This window comes from Ranitomeya imitator, chromosome 3 (genome assembly GCF_032444005.1).
Source record: "Ranitomeya imitator isolate aRanImi1 chromosome 3, aRanImi1.pri, whole genome shotgun sequence".
NCBI lineage: Eukaryota > Metazoa > Chordata > Amphibia > Anura > Dendrobatidae > Ranitomeya > Ranitomeya imitator.
The window spans coordinates 652,233,834-652,250,210 of record NC_091284.1 but is presented as its reverse complement, the minus strand read 5'-3'; the positions used below and the strand labels follow the sequence as shown (position 1 = coordinate 652,250,210).

At 45.2% G+C, this 16,377-nt stretch overlaps 1 protein-coding gene across 4 annotated transcripts in view; it reads right to left on the bottom strand.

The window, feature by feature from the left end:
- The window catches only part of DGKH (diacylglycerol kinase eta), a 374,433-nt gene that overhangs the window by 37,142 nt on the left and 320,914 nt on the right, over positions 1-16,377 (bottom strand). For all 4 annotated transcript variants that reach the window (XM_069758220.1, XM_069758222.1, XM_069758219.1 and 1 more), the window contains 4 exons: positions 10,832-10,942; positions 9,908-10,004; positions 7,728-7,835; positions 4,406-4,519 (listed from right to left, as the gene is read on the bottom strand). In XM_069758220.1, coding sequence (XP_069614321.1) covers positions 4,406-4,519; positions 7,728-7,835; positions 9,908-10,004; positions 10,832-10,942 — 430 coding nt within the window. The remainder of the gene's footprint in view (positions 1-4,405; positions 4,520-7,727; positions 7,836-9,907; positions 10,005-10,831; positions 10,943-16,377) is intronic.

The window sequence follows — 16,377 nt, the reverse complement described above, 5'->3', positions numbered from 1 at the left end:
ACATCCAGGCCTCTCTTGAACCCCTCGACTGAGTTCGCCATCACCACCTCCTCAGGCAAGCAATTCCAGATTCTCACTGCCCTAACAGTAAAGAATCCTCTTCTATGTTGGTGGAAAAACCTTCTCTCCTCCAGACGCAAAGAATGCCCCCTTGTGCCCGTCACCTTCCTTGGTATAAACAGATCCTCAGCGAGATATTTGTATTGTCCCCTTATATACTTATACATGGTTATTAGATCGCCCCTCAGTCGTCTTTTTTCTAGACTAAATAATCCTAATTTCGCTAATCTATCTGGGTATTGTAGTTCTCCCATCCCCTTTATTAATTTTGTTGCCCTCCTTTGTACTCTCTCTAGTTCCATTATATCCTTCCTGAGCACCGGTGCCCAAAACTGGACACAGTACTCCATGTGCGGTCTAACTAGGGATTTGTACAGAGGCAGTATAATGCTCTCATCATGTGTATCCAGACCTCTTTTAATGCACCCCATGATCCTGTTTGCCTTGGCAGCTGCTGCCTGGCACTGGCTGCTCCAGGTAAGTTTATCATTAACTAGGATCCCCAAGTCCTTCTCCCTGTCAGATTTACCCAGTGGTTTCCCGTTCAGTGTGTAATGGTGATATTGATTCCCTCTTCCCATGTGTATAACCTTACATTTATCATTGTTAAACCACGATGTTTCCTCACCCTGCAGTCTGACGGAAATGTGAAAGCACACACTTCCGTCGGTACGTTGCGCCGATGCTACTTGATGGCCCCGTACGGAAGTGTGAAAGAAGCCTAACATATTTATTTAGTTTTGCTGCACAGAATGGCACAGTCAACAAAGTGATTGCACACTAATGACGGTAGCACAGTGTGTTTTATATATATGAAAAAGACAGAGAGCGATATAGAGCGAAAGATAGAGAGCGATATAGAGCGAAAGATAGAGAGCGATATAGAGCGAAAGATAGGGAGCGAGAGAGAGAAAGATAGGGAGCGAGAGAGAGAAAGATAGGGAGCGAGAGAGAGAAAGATAGGGAGCGAGAGAGAGAAAGATAGGGAGCGAGAGAGAGAAAGATAGGGAGCGAGAGAGAGAAAGATAGGGAGCGAGAGAGAGAAAGATAGGGAGCGAGAGAGAGAGAGATAGGGAGCGAGAGAGAGAGAGAAAGATAGGGAGCGAGAGAGAGAGAGAAAGATAGGGAGAGAGAGAGAGAGAGAAAGATAGGGAGCGAGAGAGAGAGAGAAAGATAGGGAGCGAGAGAGAGAGAGAAAGATAGGGAGCGAGAGAGAGAGAGAAAGATAGGGAGCGAGAGAGAGAGAGAAAGATAGGGAGCGAGAGAGAGAAAGATAGGGAGCGAGAGAGAGAAAGATAGGGAGCGAGAGAGAGAAAGATAGGGAGCGAGAGAGAGAAAGATAGGGAGCGAGAGAGAGAAAGATAGGGAGCGAGAGAGAGAAAGATAGGGAGCGAGAGAGAGAAAGATAGGGAGCGAGAGAGAGAAAGATAGGGAGCGAGAGAAAGATAGGGAGCGAGAGAAAGAAAGATAGGGAGCGAGAGAGAGAAAGATAGGGAGCGAGAGAGAGAAAGATAGGGAGCGAGAGAGAGAAAGATAGGGAGCGAGAGAGAGAAAGATAGGGAGCGAGAGAGAGAAAGATAGGGAGCGAGAGAGAGAAAGATAGGGAGCGAGAGAGAGAAAGATAGGGAGCGAGAGAGAGAAAGGGAGCGAGAGAGAGAAAGATAGGGAGCGAGAGAAAGATAGGGAGCGAGAGAGAGAAAGATAGGGAGCGAGAGAAAGATAGGGAGCGAGAGAAAGAAAGATAGGGAGCGAGAGAAAGAAAGATAGGGAGCGAGAGAGAGCACGTGCGAGACAGGGAAAGCGAGCGTGAGAGCTCTAGGATCCTGCATTTTCCCATAGACTTAACAGTCTATGGGAAACACTTAAACTTAAACAGTAAAGAGGATTCTTTACTGTTAGGGCAGTGAGAATCTGGAATTGCTTGCCTGAGGAGGTGGTGATGGCGAACTCAGTCGAGGGGTTCAAGAGAGGCCTGGATGTCTTCCTGGAGCAGAACAATATTGTATCATACAATTATTAGGTTCTGTAAAAGGACGTAGATCTGGGGATTTATTATGACGGAATATAGGCTGAACTGGATGGACAAATGTCTTTTTTCGGCCTTACTAACTATGTTACTATGTTACTTGCATTGCCGACGGATCACGATGTATGGCCACACGTTGCGTCTGTCGTGCACTGGTTGCGTCAGGTTTTGGCGGACCGTCGTCACAGAAAAACGTTTAAGGGAACTTTTTTCTGTACGTCACATCCAGTGTTTCAGACTGCGCATGCCCAGCAGGAAATATCGCTCTCACGATGTTTCCTCACCCTGCAGTCTGACGGAAATGTGAAAGCACACACTTCCGTCGGTACGTTGCGCCGATGCTACTTGATGGCCCCGTACGGAAGTGTGAAAGAAGCCTAACATATTTATTTAGTTTTGCTGCACAGAATGGCACAGTCAACAAAGTGATTGCACACTAATGACGGTAGCACAGTGTGTTTTATATATATGAAAAAGACAGAGAGCGATATAGAGCGAAAGATAGAGAGCGAAAGATAGGGAGCGAGAGAGAGAGAGAAAGATAGGGAGCGAGAGAGAGAGAGAAAGATAGGGAGCGAGAGAGAGAGAGAAAGATAGGGAGCGAGAGAGAGAGAGAAAGATAGGGAGCGAGAGAGAGAGAGAAAGATAGGGAGCGAGAGAGAGAGAGAAAGATAGGGAGCGAGAGAGAGAAAGATAGGGAGCGAGAGAGAGAGAGAAAGATAGGGAGCGAGAGAGAGAGAGAAAGATAGGGAGCGAGAGAGAGAGAGAAAGATAGGGAGCGAGAGAGAGAGAGAAAGATAGGGAGCGAGAGAGAGAAAGATAGGGAGCGAGAGAGAGAAAGATAGGGAGCGAGAGAGAGAAAGATAGGGAGCGAGAGAGAGAAAGATAGGGAGCGAGAGAGAGAAAGGGAGCGAGAGAGAGAAAGGGAGCGAGAGAGAGAAAGATAGGGAGCGAGAGAGAGAAAGGGAGCGAGAGAGAGAAAGATAGGGAGCGAGAGAAAGATAGGGAGCGAGAGAGAGAAAGATAGGGAGCGAGAGAAAGATAGGGAGCGAGAGAAAGAAAGATAGGGAGCGAGAGAAAGAAAGATAGGGAGCGAGAGAGAGCACGTGCGAGACAGGGAAAGCGAGCGTGAGAGAGAGCTCTAGGATCCTGCATTTTCCCATAGACTTGCATTGCCGACGGATCACGATGTATGGCCACACGTTGCGTCTGTCGTGCACTGGTTGCGTCAGGTTTTGGCGGACCGTCGTCACAGAAAAACGTTTAAGGGAACTTTTTTCTGTACGTCACATCCAGTGTTTCAGACTGCGCATGCCCAGCAGGAAATATCGCTCTCACGATGTTTCCTCACCCTGCAGTCTGACGGAAATGTGAAAGCACACACTTCCGTCGGTACGTTGCGCCGATGCTACTTGATGGCCCCGTACGGAAGTGTGAAAGAAGCCTAACATATTTATTTAGTTTTGCTGCACAGAATGGCACAGTCAACAAAGTGATTGCACACTAATGACGGTAGCACAGTGTGTTTTATATATATGAAAAAGACAGAGAGCGATATAGAGCGAAAGATAGAGAGCGAAAGATAGGGAGCGAGAGAGAGAGAGAAAGATAGGGAGCGAGAGAGAGAGAGAAAGATAGGGAGCGAGAGAGAGAGAGAAAGATAGGGAGCGAGAGAGAAAGATAGGGAGCGAGAGAGAGAAAGATAGGGAGCGAGAGAGAGAAAGATAGGGAGCGAGAGAGAGAAAGATAGGGAGCGAGAGAGAGAAAGATAGGGAGCGAGAGAGAGAAAGATAGGGAGCGAGAGAGAGAAAGGGAGCGAGAGAGAGAAAGATAGGGAGCGAGAGAAAGATAGGGAGCGAGAGAGAGAAAGATAGGGAGCGAGAGAAAGATAGGGAGCGAGAGAAAGAAAGATAGGGAGCGAGAGAAAGAAAGATAGGGAGCGAGAGAGAGCACGTGCGAGACAGGGAAAGCGAGCGTGAGAGAGAGCTCTAGGGAGAGCGAGGGAAAGGGAGAGCGAGGGAAAGGGAGAGCGAGAAAAACACACTTTTTGCACATGGCAGGTAGCATTCTAACATGGATATACACTAGCAAACATCAGATACATCCAGTGGATGCATGCATGAAGAAAGCCACCTGATGAATACATCAGACATTGCAAACTCAGCATGAATGCACCTGTTTTATTTATCTTCACAAAGCCAGGGAACCATTTGTGCAGGACATCCACTTTAACCTTTAATATCTGCAGAAAGTGAAGCATGGAGATATCCCCACTACACTGAGATCATATTAGCATGTAAATTACTTTTTGAAGCTTACCTGAGCTATTCTGTGGTGCTGAAGCTTGATCACCCTAGAGACAGCCATCTGCATGCTCCCAAATACTGCCACCACCTCCAGGATTTTATCATCAAACGAAGGTGCACCAAATATCTGAGGTGAGCAAATAACAGCAATGGCAATACATATATATCCAATATAACAACCCAGAGGGATCTGTCTATTTCTGCCATCCCAGCTCTTGAGATCTTTAGTGGCAGCTGACACTAGGGGGCACTATTGAAAGGTTAATTGAGAAAATACAAATAAATAAAAATCGGCCCTTTATTTGACTGGGGGAGGTAATGACTTCCACAACATTAATTGAAAATATAGATTTCCAATTTAAAATCCCTACTAAAAATAGCACAAAAAGGAGAGCCCTCCTAACATCTAGAGTAATACAGCTGTAGTCCAGGAAGATATAGAAGGCAGCTCTTGATAATATAATTGAGTACTAATGTAATTATATATATATATATATATATATTTTTTTTTTTTTCACAAACTGTATTTTTGAGATGATTATACTGGTATCAGACTATTATATTGTGCTTTATTTCCTAGAACACTGGAAAAGTGCCATTAAATTGTTGGCATCAGGTTGCCATTGGCACTTGATAAACACAGGGTGATATTTCTATATGTCTGTATCATTCGAGAACATGGGGCAGGAGCATCAGCACTAAGAATAGAGCTGAGAAGGGCAGAAAAAGTAATATTAATATACTCAATCATGAAGAAAACTTCTCAAGATTGCCAGAATAAGTGACACACCACAATGAATATCAGACACATCATCCAGATGATTATGGCTATGCCCGACTCACAATCAGGGCATTACAAATTGTATCCTAGTAAAAGAAGTAAAACACACTGGCGTTCGCTGCAATGTGGGCAAGTGCCCGATGCAAGGGAGAATAAGTGATGTACTATATACCCCTAGCTGCTGGGATAACTAACAGGATCTGTGCCTATCCTGGAAATAAGTAATGTAATACCACAAGAAAGTGTGATGCCGCGCTTGGGGGTTAAATACTAGGTGGTGCTGGAAGGCGTATAGCCGGCAAATAAGTCTCGCAAGTATGAAAGTAACGGCAGGAAGTAGATGTTGATAATAGTAATGATACTAAATACCCCTTAATAAAGTGACTGAAATGTACACATAAAAGCTGCACTGCAGGACGGTGCTTAACCCTTTGGTTAGGTCATTCCTTCTTGGCTCCAACGCCGCTCCGTACCTTTTGTGACGTCACAGTTCAGGCACGCGCGAGCAGGCACCGGCAGCCATCTCGTCTCAGCGATGACCAGGGACGCCTCCGGCCGGGGCTCCCTAGGTGTCGCGCCAGCTGCCATACGCCTTCCTGCTCCCTCTTCCCTGCACACTCTGCAGCAGCAAGGAGCGGACTCTGGATCTTTTCTTTTCCCCCTTCGCATACCCACGCCGACTGGATACACCTTCCAGAGGCATCGTGAGTCGTCACACCAAGACTACATGTGCACCACCAGCAGGGTAAGCAGCGTCCTGCAGTGCAGCTTTTATGTGTACATTTCAGTCACTTTATTAAGGGGTATTTAGTACTATTACTATTATCAACATCTACTTCCTGCCGTTACTTTCATACTTGCGGGACCTTTTTTGCCGGCTACACGACTTCCAGCACCACCTAGTATTTAACCCCCAAGCGCGGCATCACACTTTCTTGTGGTATTACAAATTGTATCCTCATAAGGCAAAAGTCCTTAAAGTAAAAGACATTTAGTAATTTCCTAGCTTGAAAATTCCTTTTATATTTTTCTTACCCATGAGACATTTATCGCAATCCAAAATAGTAGCAGCTAATAGTGCATCAGTTTGTTTAGTTTTGTTGCTTTCTCTGTTTTTTATATAATAATAAAAAAAAAAATTTTAATAGTCACACTGGCGCCTATCTAGACTCGAAAAAAAAAAAAAAAAAATCGGTACAATTTTCATCCGGAAAGTGTTAAGATTTGTTCTCACTTGTCATCTGTGTGCAATCCGTTCTTTAACTCAACAGCTATTAATTATTTACAGGACCATTTGCAGTTTCAGTTTCCTATACTACAGAATTGTAATGTATCCCTAAAAATCAAATGCCATACTGCAGCATCTGATTTTTTTTCTCTTCACACCCATCTGATTTTGTAGTGAAATATTTTTTTTCAGACAGATCCTGTCAGAAAAAGGGGGAAAAAAAGGCCATCAGCACTGACCCATTGAATGACATTGGTCCAAGTGCTATCCCATGAAAAATTCAGATAGCATTCGTCAGATTTGTACGCTGGTGTGAGTGAGTCCTTACTGTTCTTTCAGGAAATGCACATATACATTAGAAGCAGCAGATTTATCTTTTGTACTGAAGCTTCTAATGAGCGTGTGAAAAAGTCAATTTGAATGGAGGGGCACATGGCGGGCAGTGACATCCCCTGTTGTGACTGGTGGATCCTGTGAAATCAGCTCTGAAGTTACCTGTCAATGTAACTCTGCCTCTGATTGTAATGAGATTGCTGAAAACTTCCTGAAAAGACAGGGAGTATGAATCTAAATAAAAAGCCAGTGGCTAGTGTGGAAAAAAAAATCTATATAATATATATATATATTTTTTTTTATTATTATTATTTTTCTTCTCAATACAGCTGCAAAAATGAGGGCAACCCTGAAGTGTTTTTGGATAGTCAAAGCTCATTAAAATCTAGGGAAGCCGATGTCTTAAAATATCATGTGCAGATATCCCGATACCCCAACTTTCCAATCAAAACTGAACTCCAAGTTGTTTTGGAGAGTTTTGGAAAAAAAAGTGATCACAGACTGTCAGCCTCATGTGCTAGAAAAAGAAATAACAAGGTTATTGGAGGGTGCAATTTCCCTAGGCTATAAGCTGACACTTCATTTCAGAAGTTCAATGCTTGCCCAAAAGTTCATCCCTTTTCACATCAAGTTCTTGTTGGAAATGCAACAGGTCAAAAGGAGAAACTAAATAATATGACTGAAGGCCACATGCCGGACCAGTCATACAGAGTTTCCTTATCTCACTGTGAAATCTATCATAAACGTCTCAGTCATCAGGAATCTTTGTTATTTTAGTTTTTTTTTTATTCTACGACAAGATTCCTGCGCTAAATGTACAGAAGTTCCCACGCCTAAAATAGCACCACTATGAGGAATCTGCAGCAGCTACTGGACTAAGAATACCACCAGGAAAGGAAAGTGTAAGCAGATCTTATATGACGAGGCAAGAAAATAACAGAGCCATGTAAAGATAATGTCTGACATAGGCTTCCTCTGTTCTGCTTTACTTACATCATCCTCTTTAGTTCCACCCCAGAAATTGGTGCCGCCAGCATAGCTAGGGATGTTTAACACCGCAATGCCCTGGAGACTTGGGAGGGGGATGTACTGGCCATCACACTGCCAAAAAGAAAACAATGGAGGATATTGAACAAAACATCAAGAGGCCTTTGCATGACTAGAATTTATATAATTCAAGACACAGTCAATACAAAGTGTATGCAGCCAAGAATTTAAGCACGTCAATTAGCCCCAAACTATATAGAAAATAGTTACAGTACAAAGAGTAAAGTACAGCTACATTTTATACAAGTTCTGTACTACACTGTGCAGCCACTTTTGCTTATGGCAATATATTAGACCAGTGTTCCCCAACTCCAGTCCTCAAGGCCCACCAACAGGTCATGTTTTCAGGATTTTCTTAGTATTGCCCATGTGATAATTGCAAAACCTGCACAGGCAATAATTCCATCACCTGTGCAATACAAAGGAAATCCTGAAAACATGACCTGTTGCTAGGCCTAGAGGACCGGAGTTGGGGAACACTGTATTAGACAACCATAATCTCCCCAAAGACTGACCTGGTGCATAAGCTCCCCAAAGACTGACCTGGTGCATAAGCTCCCCAAAGACTGACCTGGTGCATAAGCTCCCCAAAGACTGACCTGGTGCATAAGCTCCCCGAACAATGCCCTGGTCCGTAATCTCCCCGAAGACTGACTTGGTCCATATTCTCCCCGAAGACTGACCTGGTCCATAATCCCCCCGAAGACTGACCTGGTCCATAATCTCCCCAAACACTGACCTGGTCCATAATCTCCCAGAAATCCGACCTGGTGGATAATCTCCCCAAAGACTTACCTGGTCCATAATCTCCCCGAAAACCGACCTGGTGCATAATCTCCCCAAAGACTTACCTGGTCCATAATCTCCCCGAAAACCGACCTGGTGCATAATCTCCCCAAACACTGACCTGGTCCATAATCTCCCCGATGATTGACCTGGTCTATAATCTCCCTGAAGACAGACCTGGTTCATATCTCCTCAGAAAAGGGGTTTCAAGGAACCAATAGAATCAATATGCACAAAACCCCCAGACAAAGGCATTGCCATGACACGCTGGGGTTGGAGCATCACTGAATAGGTCTTGCTGCTATTCTGGTATGTGTTAACCATTATTCCTAGTTTAATATTGCCAGTTGTGAGGTGGTGTATATATGCATGAATAATTATATACACTCTATAATATACATTATTATATGCTAGCCTATATTCACCATCTATGTCTCACTTGCCCAGCTGGCTATAATTGTAGTGCATATTTGTATTACCTGCAAGCCTGATACATCTACATACTTCATCCTGTTTCACACTAGATAGCAATTTTTGCTATTACTTATGCAGCATGCCTCCAGTCTTATTTTAACATCTGTCAATTTTATTACCGTATGTGATTTGCATTCTTTTTCCTTTTGTTGGTGTGTAGTTTTTATACTTACATACTAATAAAATATTTAATCTTAGAAAGTTAGTGAGGCAAAAAATCATTATTTCAGTTTTCTTGTGGTTTGTTGTTCAATAATCTCCCTGAAGTCTGCTCTGATCCATAATCCCCCTGAAGACTGATCTGCTCCATTATCCTCCTCAGACTAGTCAAATTTTACTAGATTGATCTGCTCTAGAATCTCCCACAAGACTGATCTGCTAAAGAAACTCCCACACATCTGACCTGCTTCAGAATCTCCCACAAGATTGATCTGTTCCAGAATCTCCCAAAAGGCTGATCTGCTCCAGAATATCCTACAAGGCTGACCTGCTCCAGAATCTCCCACAAGGCTGATCTGCCCCAGAATATCCTACAAGACTGATCTGCTCCAGAATCTCCCACAAGGCTGATCTGCTCCAGAATCTCCCACAAGACTGATATGCTCCAGAATCTCCCACAAGGCTGATCTGTCCCAGTATCTACTACAATACGGATATGCTCCAGCATCTCCCACAAGACTGATCGGATCCACAATTTCCTAAAAAATTAATGAGTCCCAGAATCTTCTACAAGACTGATCTGTCCTAGAATCTCCCCAAAGACTGATCTTTGCCATGATATCTTAAAAGAACGATTTAATCTACAAACTCCCAAAAAAAACGATCTGTCCCAGAATCTCCTACAAGACTGATCTGTTCCATGTTACCTCCAGTTGAACCTTTTGCTCCAAATTCTTATAAGTTCTTTGCAATAACTCTTTGGTTCCAAGGACTCCATACCACATCATGTTTTTCGTTCGGCTTCTATAATAAATTATATATTGATTACATGAAATATGCAGAGAACAAAAGAAAACATTTATAAAAATAGTTAATAATACTGTATGTCATCAATTCTTAAGTATAATAAGTTCCAGTTTTTTTGTTAACATATTCCCTTAGGTAAATCACATATGCCAAGATAGTGTCTCTACGTAATATTTCAAGTGAATAAGTCTTAAAGAGATTTCCCACCTCAGTAGGTGCTGACATATTGCTAGACCATGCCATCAGTAAATGAAGTGACTGCATCAATGCTTTTGCTCTGTATCTCCTTTACAGATTTTCCTATTTAACCACCAATTACAGAGCAGAACTACTCAATTAAGGGGTTGATTTCAGATCCCTTAACAATGGGAATTTTAAGCATTGAGGGGAACCCTAATGTAGGGCCAACAGCGATCTTTGAGTAATAGTCTATTAATGTGTCAACACTTACTAGGATGGGAATACCTTTATCTGCGAGGTCTTTTAAACTTTGGTCCAAGCGAGTCAGAGGTGCAGTGAGCGGTATGACCAACAATAGTCTGTGTAGTAGGCCAGATGCCATGATTGCCAACTGACTCCTTAAAAAGAGGTCTTCACATTGGAGGAATGCTTCACAAATATATACCGTATGTATCTGCAACCGTTTTATTAAAATACACAGATACCATTAAGGGTAATTCACTGGTAGAAATGCACAGCCAGAATATTTTTATCATATTTTTCTAGAATTATTTATCCATAGACAAAAAAAGGAGCATTTTGTTGACAGATTTTCATTAAAACAATACGTAATTTAACATCCAAGTACGGCGATTCTCCCTCACCTGCACTTTTCAGGGTGTTCCTCACGTTTGTTGTTAAATTCTAGGGATATTTTGGCATCTAAACCGATACCAAAGTAGTTGTTCATGACACATTTTTCTGAATAACCTTCTCTGCAGAGGGAAAAAGAGAAAGAAGCAAATAAAAAAAGAAAACTAAGGAGCAGTTAGGGAAATTCTATAAAATTATTATCAGAAAAGAACCATATTCAGGAAGTAGAAGGAAACACAGCAGTCAAAGGCCATGGAGAATACTGCAGTATCAGACAAATGCGCACAATGGCATAGATGCATGTCAGTGCTGGGGTCACTGTGTGTGGCGGGGGCTCAGGAGCTGAGCTTGCTCCACACACAAGAGATGCTATCTGACATATCACCAGCCATCTATCTCTGACAGTAGCATTTAAATGGACTGGTTGCTTGTGCATGAGCGCATCTGCTCCCATCAGCCACCCATGACGCACAGGCTACTGATGGGTTACCATAGCAGAGAACTGTATAATGTGACCCTGCTGGGTCTCCCGCAATCAACTGTGGTCTTTGGGTAACCCTGGCAGTTCTGACCCCCATACACATTAGAGAAAAGTCATCTGAACCACTGATGTGAGGAAAATCTCCCGACTCTCCCCAGACAGATGACATCAAGTGAGAGGAGAAAGTAGGACTTCAATTGACTTCTGCTTTTATTCATCAGCTGGGTAACTCCCTGTCCTGTGTCTGGCACATCCATACTCCCCACTCCTCACAAAGGAAATGCAAGGTAATTACTGTCCACTAAGACCAAGCGATGAGACCATGCACAGACCTTCTTTATTAACTCAGAAATCCCAGATATGACACAAGATTTTATAACCTGAACAACCCTTTTATTGCTGAAAATGCATCTACATTAATGTACCAACCACCACTGGTGATCATATACCTCAATATGTATTCAATTACCAACTAATCCTTTTGTATAAGTGGTGTTTTAGTTTAATGTACCGTATATACTCGAGTATAAGCCGAGATTTTCAGCCCATATTTTTTGGGTTGAAAGTCCCCCTCTCGGCTTATACTCGAGTCATACCCAGGGTCGGCAGGGGAGGGGGAGCGGGGGCTGTCTAATTATACTCACCTGCTTCTAGGATAGTCCCCGGTTCCCCGGTGCTGCAGCTTCTTCCTGTACTGAGCGGTCATATGGTACCGCTTATTACAGTAATGAATATGCGGCTTCACCTCCCATGGGGTTGGAGCCGCATATTCCTTACTGTAATGAGCGGTAACAGTGACCGCTCAATACAGGAAGAAGCTGCGGCGCCGGGGAAGCAGGGACCGTGCCAGGAGCAGGTGAGTATAATGGGGTGGGGGAGCGCTGCGCGATATTCACCTGCTCCTCGTTGCGGCGCCGCTCCGTCTTCAGCGTCTTCTGCAGTGTTGCTCAGGTCAGAGGGCGCGGTGACGTGGTTAGTGCGCGCCCTTTGCCTGAACGTCAGTACAGAAGATGCTGAAGATGGAGCAGCGCCGGAACGAGGAAAGGTGAATATAGCAAGTGTCGGGGGCCTGAGCGACGGAGAGGTGAGTATGTGATTTTTATTTTTTTTTATCGCAGCAACAGCAAATGGAGCAAGTGTCTATATGGAGCATCTATGGGGCCATAACGTTTGTGCAGCACTGTATGGGGCAAGTGTCTATGTGACGGGGTGTACGGCAGAGCAAGAAGGGACAACAGGCCGAGGGATGATTCAACAGATTTATTATCAAGAACGCTGGAACAACACATGCAGGTAGATCTACAGAGTCCACAATTAGTCCAATGGAACAGGTTCGGGGGCACCTCCCGATAATCCTTGTGCCAGGTAACAAAGCAATAGTCCACAATTAGTCCAAGGGATCCCAAAACAATCTCACGAACGACGAGATATGTCCTCAGCTCAAGTCTCGCCCCGTTCGCTTCCACAGTCCTAGATGGACATGGGGTCTTGCCTCAGCTAAGAATCCCCACTCCTTTCTCCTTCAAGGATCAACTCACATCTGATCTCAAAATAAGAATGGATTGTCTGAGCTCCTGGGATCCGCCCATGAAGGGGTAGGGGTTACACCTTCTATTCAATGGTTGGGTCCACCAGAAGATTCTAGACTGGTGGGCTCCAGGCAGTCTATGTAATATGTACATTTGACTAGCCACCTGCTGTGAGGAAGAATGGCTATTCCTCCACTAGTGATGTTGACAAAGCTTAATTACATTAGAGCTTAGGGCTGCAAGTATTGGGGGAAGGAGACATTGTTACAGGTGAACTCCCAGCCAAGAAAATACATAAATTACAGCTAATAGAAACCAGAGAACAGTTACATACATCAAATGGCATATTATTCAAATACAGGACAGGGCAAAAGTACATATCATGACAATCCCTTCCCCTCCCAATTTGTGTACGTACCAGGGACCTCTACAGGTCACTGGTTAAGTACACACAGGCAGAGCGTAACTTACATGTGGCTTCATGCAGCCACGAATTGGCATCGTAGCTCTCCCACATCATTGCCCAGGAGAACATCTGCAGGCAGACCACCCATCACCCCAACCACACATCGCCTGACCCCAAAACCAAAGTTCAGATCCACAGTGGCTGTGGGAATAGTCCTCCATTGTCCACCAGCCAGTTCAATGACAATCCCAGGTCCTCGATGGATTGCCTCAGGTCGAACCACTCGGGGATCAGCCAGTGTGAGGAAAGCCCCTGAGTCACAAAATCCAATAAGTCTCTGTCCATCCAGCACGACCTCCTGCAAGTGCTTACCTCGATGAGCAGAAGTCGTCATAGCTGCGGGTCGCACACCATAAACTCCTAGTGGTGCAACATGGGTGGGTGAGGCACTAGGCCAGTCCTCACATAGTGGTGACACGTCGTCCTCCATGGCACTTGGCTGTACATAATTAATAATACGACTGGATACAGGATCAATCCTCATTTGAACAGCTGGGCAGGAGGCTTGCAGATGCCCCGGCTGTCCACATCGATAGAATCTCTGCTGGGTCTCACTCCATCCAAGGCGTCCTCTTGGGCGAGGGGTAAGGCAACCTGGAGGTCGGCTCCCACCTGAAGGTGCTGTAGGGGTTTGAGGACGACTTCTCCATGAGCTGGCTGGGCATGAGGCCTGCAGATGCCCCAGATGCCCACAACCATAACACCTGCGCTCTGCTACTTCCTCTCCTCGTCGTATTCCAGAAAACGCAGTAGAAGCAACTGGAGGCACATTTACACGGGTATCAGCATGAGGTGGTGGCTTAGAGGAACGGGGAACAATGGGGACAGAAGAACAGGGGGCCACCGGTGTTGTGGAGCTAGTAGGCCTCTCTCCATCCTCCAACATAATCCTCCACCGAGGCTTGATGGTGAGAGCCTCATCAGCTAGAGCTGCAGCTTCCTCCACAGTGGCTGGTCTCCTTTCACGCACCCATTCCCGGATCTCAGCAGGGCACTTGAAGTAGAACTGCTCTTTTAGGATAACCTGGAGGAAGGTCTCCCAGGTTAAGGCCTCCTCTGCCTCCAGCCAGCGACGACATATTTGTTTGAGTCTGTGGGCATACATCTTGAAAGACACTTCCTCATCACAGGCTAAAGTACGGAACTGAGTCCTGTAAGTGTCTGGGGTAACAGCATAATGTTCTAGAATAGTCCGTTTAATCTCCGCATACTTACAGTTCCCCTGAGGGTCCATAGCTCTATAGGCTGCGGCAGCTCCACCCTCTAAGAGGCCCACCAGATGTCGGACTCGGTCCCTTTCCGGGACTTCCATTAATCGACACTGATGCTCAAAGTCCTGGAAGAAGCCCTCAATGTCGCCTGCAGCCTCATTAAAGGGCTTGAAGTCTTTGCGGGACACTCTGGGGAGTTCCCTCGTGGTGGGTGCTGGGGTTAGAGTCTGTCTGGAGCTTCTAGCTGCTTCCAAAGCGATCTGCCTCTCCAGCAATGCCATCTCCTGAGCTCTGTCCTCGGCTCTGTGAATGGCCTCCCTCTCCCTCTCCTCGGCTCTGTGAATGGCCTCCCTCTCCTGAGCTCTGTGAATGGCCTCCCTCTCCTCGGCTCTGTGAATGGCCTCCCTCTCCTCGGCTCTGTGAATGGCCTCCCTCTCCTGAGCTCTGTGAATGGCCTCCCTCTTATCGTCCATGGTGGCCTCTTCTCCCAGCAATGCCAACTCCTCCTCGTACCACACAACCCACTGACTCCTTTGGGCATTTACCTCCGGCTGCAGTCTTTCCTCCATTTGCTGTGAGGATCCTTCCTCAGCGTCATCTTGCAGGCGAACTCCTTCCAAAGCCTCAATGAGCTGCTCCTTGGAGAGTCCCTTGTAGCTGACTCCCAGTTCACGGGCCTTTGTTTGTAGGTTCACCGCAGTCCAGTTCTTGTACTCTGCGGTGCTGGTTCCCGATGTTGATGGGCCTTTGTCCTCCATTCCTTCTGCTCTGGTCCCACTGCTGCCACCAGTTTGTGACGGGGTGTACGGCAGAGCAAGAAGGGACAACAGGCCGAGGGATGATTCAACAGATTTATTATCAAGAACGCTGGAACAACACATGCAGGTAGATCTACAGAGTCCACAATTAGTCCAATGGAACAGGTTCGGGGGCACCTCCCGATAATCCTTGTGCCAGGTAACAAAGCAATAGTCCACAATTAGTCCAAGGGATCCCAAAACAATCTCACGAACGACGAGATATGTCCTCAGCTCAAGTCTCGCCCCGTTCGCTTCCACAGTCCTAGATGGACATGGGGTCTTGCCTCAGCTAAGAATCCCCACTCCTTTCTCCTTCAAGGATCAACTCACATCTGATCTCAAAATAAGAATGGATTGTCTGAGCTCCTGGGATCCGCCCATGAAGGGGTAGGGGTTACACCTTCTATTCAATGGTTGGGTCCACCAGAAGATTCTAGACTGGTGGGCTCCAGGCAGTCTATGTAATATGTACATTTGACTAGCCACCTGCTGTGAGGAAGAATGGCTATTCCTCCACTAGTGATGTTGACAAAGCTTAATTACATTAGAGCTTAGGGCTACAAGTATTGGGGGAAGGAGACATTGTTACAGGTAAACTCCCAGCCAAGAAAATACATAAATTACAGCTAATAGAAACCAGAGAACAGTTACATACATCAAATGGCATATTATTCAAATACAGGACAGGGCAAAAGTACATATCATGACAGTCTATATGGAGCATCTTATGGGGCCATGATCAACGTTTGTGCAGCACTGTATGGGGCAAGTGTCTATATGGAGCATCTTATGGGGCCATGATCAACGTTTGTGCAGCACTATATGGCGCAAATATCTTTATGGAGCATCTTATGGGGCCATAATGTTTGTGGAGCATTATATGGGACAAGTGTCTGTATGGAGCATCTTATGGGGCCATAATCAAGGTTTGTGCAGCACTATATGGGGCAAATATCTTTATGGAGCATCTTAAGGGGCCATAATCAACATTTGTGCAACATTATATTGGGCAAATGTGTCTATGGACCATCTTATGGGGCCATTATTAACCGTTATGCAGGATTATATGG